This window comes from Oryzias melastigma, linkage group LG1 (assembly GCF_002922805.2).
Source record: "Oryzias melastigma strain HK-1 linkage group LG1, ASM292280v2, whole genome shotgun sequence".
NCBI classification, from domain to species: domain Eukaryota; kingdom Metazoa; phylum Chordata; class Actinopteri; order Beloniformes; family Adrianichthyidae; genus Oryzias; species Oryzias melastigma.
This window is the reverse complement of record NC_050512.1, coordinates 4,918,669-4,927,155: the sequence shown is the minus strand read 5'-3', so window position 1 is coordinate 4,927,155 and position 8,487 is coordinate 4,918,669. Positions and strand designations below refer to the sequence as shown.

General features: G+C 40.4%; 1 protein-coding gene across 8 annotated transcripts in view; it reads left to right on the top strand.

Moving 5' to 3' along the window:
* The window catches only part of LOC112139378 (protein Dok-7), a 77,104-nt gene that overhangs the window by 49,398 nt on the left and 19,219 nt on the right, over positions 1–8,487 (top strand). For 6 of the 8 annotated variants that reach the window (XR_004947546.1, XM_036211138.1, XM_024262160.2 and 3 more), the window contains one exon: positions 6,771–6,881. The exons of the other annotated variants lie outside the window; for them this stretch is intronic. Coding sequence is in view for 5 of the 6 variants with exons in the window: in XM_036211138.1 (XP_036067031.1) it covers positions 6,771–6,881 (111 nt within the window). In the remaining variant the exon portion in view is untranslated. The remainder of the gene's footprint in view (positions 1–6,770; positions 6,882–8,487) is intronic. 8 annotated transcript variants of the gene reach the window in all.

Sequence of the window (8,487 nt, the reverse complement as noted above, 5' to 3'; positions counted from 1 at the left end):
TAAGATGTCACATTTTTGGTTTTATTACCACAGTAAGTTATTTTCTTAACTTTTATTTCTCTTTCAGATAAATAAAGCAGGCATATGACATTTTGTGATCTGTTCATGACATGCAGACTTGTAGTGGAGTATTTATCCACAATAATAAGATTTAAATATAAAGTGCTGATTATAGTAAGAATAAATGAAATATCCAATACTGATCAAAGGACGACATCTGATATCAACCGAGTCATCAACCACATGATCAGGCTCAATTTTCGATCATGTGATCGGATTGGGACATCCCTAATATAAATTCTTTAAAGTGGATTTAAAATCTCAAAGAAAATTGGTTCCTTGATTTTCTATATCTCAAAGTTCAGAAGAATCTACCATCAGGATGACACACTGTCCATTTCTATAGGGGAAACCATCTAAATCAGCAAGACTTCAAATACTTTTTTCCTGCAATGAAAATGCAAACGTTTTTCTTTTACGAATAATCTTTAAGGTATTTTTCAAAAAGATAAAATGATTAAAAAACACATGAAAGCACTTTGAGCTTACTGCTTTGGAACATTTAAGGCACCAGGACATCCTGTGGAGTTAGAAGCTTTTCTGCCAAGCATCTTTTAGCAGCTCGCTTCAGGATACTGTGCTTCAGCATTCTGTCAAACTTTGCAGCTTTTTTTAATGAATTAAACCAACAGTTCAGGTTGAGGTTCTCCGGATCATTGAACACTAGTGAGAAAATATTAAGCTCTTTGTGTCCGTATGTGTCTTCACTGTGTGGTTGTGCCGCTCATTCTTTTGGTGCAGATGTCAGAGCGCTGTAGAAAACTGATCCTCTCTAAAGCAGCTGCATCTTCATATGCTTTTTCTGCCTCATTTGCATTTGTCAGAAAAATTAAAATCATCTTTTGGATGCCAAGTCTTTCCTGAAATGTTTCTCAGATTTCATTGCAGTTCTGCTTGTGCAATGTTGTTTGAGCAGATGAACATTTGACCTTCGTGTTTATGACAACTGAATTCAGAGACATACAAGGACTTATGGCCATCGTACATTTGCTGCTTGTAGATAAGGCGGGAACCAGAAAATCTAAAAATGTAAATGCTTGAAAAAGGAGGAGGGTGGAAGAGCTGGTGTCAAGAGTGGATTTGCTGAGATTCCCTATTTCTTGGACTCCTAGTCCTGCATGGAGGGCAGTCTGTTGATTAGCATCTGAACCAAAGCTGACAGTGATGGATGTGTGCGTGATGACTGTGTGGAAGCCTCCAGCGTCCTCTGGGAAAGAGCTCTGAAGCTGTTGCAGGGAGCTCAACCTTTGCTCAGTCTTCTTGACAGTTCCTCTCAGGTGTTGGAAGCTAAAGTCTGATGTTCTGGACTGTCGTTCATCTCCCTGCTGCTTTTAGACTGCTCCCCCTGCTGGCACAGTTTGATATCACAGTGTGACATCATCAGAGCATGTGAGGAATGTGCAGTTTCAGCATGGCTTCACCTCATGTGGATGTGGCATCTCCATCTAGTGTCATCAGATGTCCTGAATGTATTTAGGTGCAATGCTAGTGAGTATTCTCAATTTTTTGGTTACTGTGCACATTTAAGGAATGTTATTTGAGTTGATTATTTGAGTTTATAACCATCTTTATTGCAAAATGAGTATTAGAGATGGAAAGATTTTTTATATTGTTTTTGTTTGAGCTTTAAATTATATTTTTGGTATTTCTGAAGAATAATAATTACTGTATTTATGTTTAGTTTGTAGTTTCACACTTCCCTTTATTAAACGTCCAGTTCGACACACAAGTCTGTCCCAGGAGTTTGATTTGGAGGAAGAGTTTAGCTGACTGTGAGCACCTGACATAGGGCTCGGAGTCGACGTTAGGCTGTAACAGCACATCTGAAGTCTCTGTTTTACTGTCCCTTATTGGTCCCTGAGTGGCGTCAGCTCCTGGTTATCCTGACAACACAGTTGAAATCCTTTATTCCATCGCCTCTTTTTAGGGCAGTTTGTAAGAGGACCCTGAGTAAAAGTGCCGAGACAGAGGACAAGTTTAAGAGTTTTATCGTAAAGAAGTCTTCTCGTCCAGGGGTGAGGCAAGACTGGGGGTGAACTGATGTGGAGGGGAGTAGAACTGACCTAGCTGGATGAGAGCTGGGATTACAGAGCTAAACGTCAGATTAGGAATAGGATTCTGGACTTTGGGCTGGAAGGTAGAGTAGAATCTGACAGGGGAAGGCTGGAGAGACAAGGTATAAGTAGCTGACAGAACAGGTAAAGCAGAGGAGTAATCAAGGCAGCTTAGCAAGGCAGGGAAAGGAGGCGCAGAGTGGAGCTTAGCCACGAGACTCTTGATTGCCATGTCCATCATGGATCAGGGCAATGAAAGAAGTTTTCACCTCAAGCTGTTGTGCTTGCTGTCATTTCATAGAAAAAATAATAGTGAGAGCAGACATCCCTGAGGTGCTCCAGTGCTGATCATTCAATCAATCAATCACTCATACTTTATCACCCCAGGGAAACTGGTGGATAACAAGACATATTGCCCAATGGTAGGCAGCAGCCATGCTAATCTGGCAGTGCTAATCGCCCAGAAAAGACACATGAGGAGAGTACATGAATGAGGTCCAAAATCTATCCTCTTCAATCTGTGTCGCAGTAGAACAGCACAGATCAAAGTACAAGCAAAAATACGTCAACACAGAAGCACATTGAAGTAACACAGACAAAGACAACGGGCTCTGCTATCTCACCTTCAGCGGATTGTTTTGGTTCAGTCCAAGGAAGAATGCCCTTGGCTCGGGGGTTCCTGATTAGAGATGACTGTTTAGGCACAGGCAGACTCAGCTTCTGCCTGCTGATTGTCCAGGTGCTGCTTTGTGGGAGAATATTCACTGATCAAGTCAATTTTCAGGGTTTCCTCCAAGTCGAGCTGTAATTCGCTCCAAGATGGTTCCCAGCTTCCCAAGGGAAACTTCAATGGGATACGAGCGGGCAAACAGAGCAATGATCTTGGTCTCCAATCCATTCAGTTTGTCATTCTGAGTCTGTACAGCTCTCAGAGTCTCATTGCAAACACTCCCAGCCCGCCTTGGGCTGTAAGCCGCTTCGCCAGGTTCTGATACATCCAGGTCCTGATACATCCAGCTTCCGCTACGTCCAGGTTCTGATACGCCCAGGTTCCAATACCTCCAGGTTCTAATACATCCAGGTTCCGATACCTCCAGGTTCTGATAGGTCCAGGTTCCGATACGTCCAGGTTTTGATACATCCAGCTTCCGCTACGTCCAGGTTCTGATACATCCAGGTGCCAATACCTCCAGGTTCTAATACATCCAGGTTCTAATACATCCAGGTTCCGATACCTCCAGGTTCTGATACATCCAGGTGCCAATACGTCCAGGTTCTGACACATCCAGCTTCCGATACGTCCAGGTTCTGATACATCCAGGTTCTGGCAGTTCCAAACAGCAGAAAGCCGGAGATCATGAATCCAATGATGTAAACATCTTCACCGTCTTCCAGAGAGAGTTTCTACAGGCAGAAAATGCTCCATTTGCCCCTAAGGTCATTCACACATCCAGCCACATATGTACCCCCTGGGCAAGTGGGATCCTGTTCATCTCCTGGTTTCCTAAATTAGTTGTTCGGATTTTTTTGTTACTGAGTGAAATCCTTGTTTTTTGGATGTAAAGTAAAATTATCCAGCTTCTGAAGGACAAACTTCAGAACTGAAGCTGTTTGAATTGAAACTGGACGGAGTGTTTGTTAAACTCTTAACAAAACATTTTAATCCTTTAGCACCTGAGGCGTCGTTGATGACGCTTAAACACAAAATCTTTAACATACTGCAACTTAAAAGCACAACGTAACGTAAAATTTTAGCTGCTAATATCAGAGCTCTTCTGGTTGTTTTTGCGCTTCCTGGGTTTTTGGAGCATTTATGGCCTTTTAGTTGTTATGCTACCTGTTTTGGCTCTTTAAGGTTATTTTTCAGTTTTTTAGTCTATTTTAGTGTTTAGCTAATATTTCAGCTATGTGCTAACTGTTTTTGCTAATTTAGGCTTTATTTCTGTTTTTTCGGCTATTTTGGAGATTAGCTAATATTTTCGGTTAATGTTAACTGTTTTGACTAATATAGCCTTTTTTCATATTTTTCAGGCTATTTTAGTGTTTAGCTTATATTTTAGCTACATGTTAGCCGTTTTTGCTTATTTGGGCTTTTTTAAAAAAATGTTTTAGACTTTTTTGGAGTTTTGCAATTATTTCAGCTAAACTATTTCTGCTAGCTGTTTTGGCTGTTTTAGGTTATTTTTCAGTTTTTTAAGGTTATTTTGGAGTTTAGCTAACATTTTAGTTTTCCGGGAGTTGTTCTGGCTAATTTAGCCTTTATTCAGTTTTTCAGGCTATTTTGGAGCTAACATTAGAGCTTTAAGCTAGCTGTTCTGGCTAAATTAGACATTTTTAGCGTTTTTTTTGGCTACTTTGGAGTTTAATGGATTAGATTTACCTGCGCTTTTCAGGACACTCAAAGCACTTACATTGTGTATCCATTATTCATTCACACCTCATTCATACTTGGTGACGGCAAGCTACTACTGTAGCCACAGCTGCCCTGGGGCAGGCTGACAGAGGCGTGGCTGCCAGTACGCGCCTACGGCCCCTCTGACCATCACCGGAACATTCATACACATTCACACACCAGTGGAGCCACACTGGAGGCAAGTAGGGTTAAGGACACAACAACATTTGGATGGCGGGAGCCGGAATCAAACCGCCTATCCTTTGATCATTGGCCAACCCGCTCTACCGCCTGAGCCACTGTCACCCTTTGATATATCTAGCTAATATTTTAGCTTGATGTTAGCTTTTTGGCTAATTCAGACATTTTACAAGCTTTTTATGCAAATTTTGCCATTAGGTAATGTTTTTAGCTTGCTGTCAGTGTCAGAGTTTTCAACTATTAGCTTCAGTGATTTCAGCTATCAGCTTCAGCTTTTTCAACTATTAGCTATCTGCTTTAGCTTTTTCTGCTATCAATATCAGCATCTTCAGCTATTTGAACAAGCAACTTCAGCGGCCACGTTCAGCTTACAGTATTCACACTAGCATTATCCCATGTAATGCGATTTTCTAGTTCAATTACATTTTTTAATTCACATCTCAAGATAAATAGAAGCAGAAAATGCAAAAACAGACCCTTAGAAATTAGTAAAAAAGCTCTAACTAATTTTTTGTTATATAAGCTGAAAAATCTGCCAATGGAGTCAGATAAATGTGCGTGCCCTAGGTTGCTGACCCCTGCTTTAAAGCATCCAATTTGATGCTACCATTAGCGTTATTATTAGCACAGATTTAAGAATAAAATCAGAATGACCTTCATAATCAATCAAGCAGCATCAGTGAAGTTCTTGTAACCTTTGTCTAACTTTAACCGGGTTGTCAGAGAGAAATAATCCACAACTTGTTTAATATCATCCAGAGGAATTTGGGGAAACAGCTGAGCTGCAGTTCTGACTGCAGACTGGATTACTAACATTTGTACTTTGATTTGTGAACCATCTAAAAGGGAAAACCGAATACAACCAGGTAGGACATTTATACAATAAATATTGTGGAAATTTCAGTTATAAATGGTTAGGTTACCTTTTATTATTTATGTGAAATTGCTTTAAACAGCGTTCAGCTGTCAGCTTTCCTGTTCTAAACAATAGACACCGGAAGCTACACTGCTCTAGACCGGCGGTGTGTGACGTCATGTGAAAAAGGTCTATCCTCTAAAAATAATGGTCAAAAATCACCTGTGTGCTGCCCCCCACAGGTTGAATCAAGGTATTACATTTGAATTTCGTGATTGGTCAAACCATTTATGTCCCAGGTCATGATCTGCAGCTCCTGTAATAGGCGTGTTTGAGATCCCCAGCACTTCGCCTGCATCGTCGGCGAGACTAAGCTGCTGCAGGAGGGGGCGGAGAAAGGCGCCTGAGATGAGGGCGAACGACGAGACTGTACGAGATTAAGGAGTTGGGGGTTGTCTTTACCATTCGGCTGAAAGTTAAGATGCCACTCATCCTAGTATGATTTGTGCTGTTTTGTCTTTTATATTATTTTTTAACATATTTTAGAGTAAAACTGTTAATAAAATAGCCGCGGGATTCATTGCATGTGCACTGTCCCAAATAAATAAAATTAAATTAAAGTTAAGTTTTAGAGGTAACAATAACAAATATAACCACAGATTATTTGAAATCTTGTTTATTTTTTCATCAGTGAATCACTACCTTCCAGAAAAAGTAAAAAAAAATACACCGATGTCCTTCATTTAGCGCCAGTTATTTCACACCGAACTACAAGAACTGTGTTGACACAGTTTCCCACAATGCATTGTTTTGTAGTCCTGAAGGCGGCCTGCAGCCAGTGCAGTACCTATTTTCCGGCTGCGCTGGCTTAAGAAGGCGCCTTGAACCCGCCCCTTTCTCGCAATACTTGGTGACGGCGCACATTTGACGTCAGTGCAAGAAACTAACCAACATGCACCGCGATCCAGGCCATCTGTGCAGCGCCGGGGGATCTCAAACACACCTAATGATAACAGTCCTGTTCCTAAGCCCACCCCTCTGACTGGATTTTCACATTTTAGCTGTGGGCGGAGTCTGCCTCCAACTTCCCTGTTTGGTTACACTTAAGGAAAAACAACAATAAATGGGACAATTGATCTCAACTTTTATAAAGGAATTCCAATTCCTTTTATGATTGCTTAAATCTGTGTTTTTTGTGTCCGATCAGCTGATCCCGGTTCTGACCCGTTATTGGCAGAGGAGCGGCTCAGCCTGGAGACGTCGGAGCTGGAGAAGAGGCTCAGCATGTTGTCTCAGTGCAGCCTGACGAGCAGCACGGGTACGTGGAGCTGCGATCTCCATGCACTCTGCAGTACAGCGTGTTGTCTGGAGGCGTTCAAACGTGGCTGTGAATTTGTCATCGGTGCGCTTGGACGGCCTCCTGTCCTCTGAAAAGTTCTGTCTCAGCATCTCTGCTGCGGTCTTGATCTGTCATTGAAGTGTTAACTTGGTTTGGAAACAGCTCTATGAGGTCAAATCAGGATCGGCTTAAAGTGAACAAAAAAAAAATTGAAACTTTGAAAAACAACATTGTAAATTTGAAAAAATAAATTGTAAGTTTGAAAAAAAATTACTGAAAACTTGATTGAAAATGTAAAATTATCAATTTGAAAATCAATGTATCCATTAGTAACAGCTGCTGTTTTGAACTTTCAACTTTTTTTTTTTTTTTTGCTTTTCTCAAGCTTCACTTTCAGTTCTCTGTTTTCAGTTTCAATTCAGATTTTCGAGTTTTTACTGCTGAGCTGAATCTAATTTTACATGGGGGCGGGGCTTTGAGCTCATTGGCTACCGGGATGTTTCCCATGGGGTGACAGAGAGGACTCCTACACCAGGAGTCTGCAACCTGCAGCTCCAGATCCACATGTGTCTCTTTTATCTCTTCATAGTGGCTCCATGTCCAAACATAAAATAAATCATGGAGCTGCTGATCCAGACATGTCGACCATCAGAGTCAGCAGCTCCTGATAATGTCTGCATAACCAAAACTACCTAAAGAAAACAAATAAACAAAGCAAACTAAGACTACCAAGGTCCAACCCCAAACTAAAATAACAAAACCCAGCAGTGTAAGACTGCTAAAGACAAAGAAATAAATAGTAATTATTTAATTACTTAATTATCATTTCTTTATTGTAGATTAGTTAAATATATAAATTGATGTCTGAGGTTCACATAGATGATAAACTATGTAGGTTTTTACATCCTGTTGACCTGAAGACGTCTTGTTTGTTCAACTCTACCTCCAGAATGAACAGATTTTATATGGAAAACTTTGGTAAAAAGTTTGATCTTTTATGAGTTAAAAGTACATATTATCTTATGCTGAACAACATTGGTCACTAGCTGCCCAGAGCTGCTGAGAGGATTCTGTTTGGCACAAACAGAAACTTTTATTTTAAAAATATAAAAAGAGAGATGCTAGATTCTTTTTATATTTTTGCTTTTGTTTGTGCCAAAAAAGAAAACATAATTCCTATTTATAATTTAAAAAAAGGTCAAGAATGCAAATCCAAATGTCTTAAAGGCTAAAGTAAGACTACACGAATCCTTCCAGGTTTTGATCAGTAGAAAACAAGACCAAATGCCTCTTTTACTGTGAAAGGTTGCCGAGCCCTGCTCTACACCTTTCTCAGAAACACATGAATAATTTCACACTTTTCTCTGATTTCTTATTCTCCCTGTTCAAACTTTCATAGAACAATAAGTCTAGCACTAGGATGAAAACAAGGATCTGATCATGATGAAGATAGTGGAAGATGGCCGCCGCTGCACCTGCTGTGTCTCCCAGCTCCGACGCCAGTGTCACAACAAACGCCAACAAACAGATCACTAACCTCAAAAAATATGGAAGCCCAAACTGTTCATAATTAAATAAATAAATA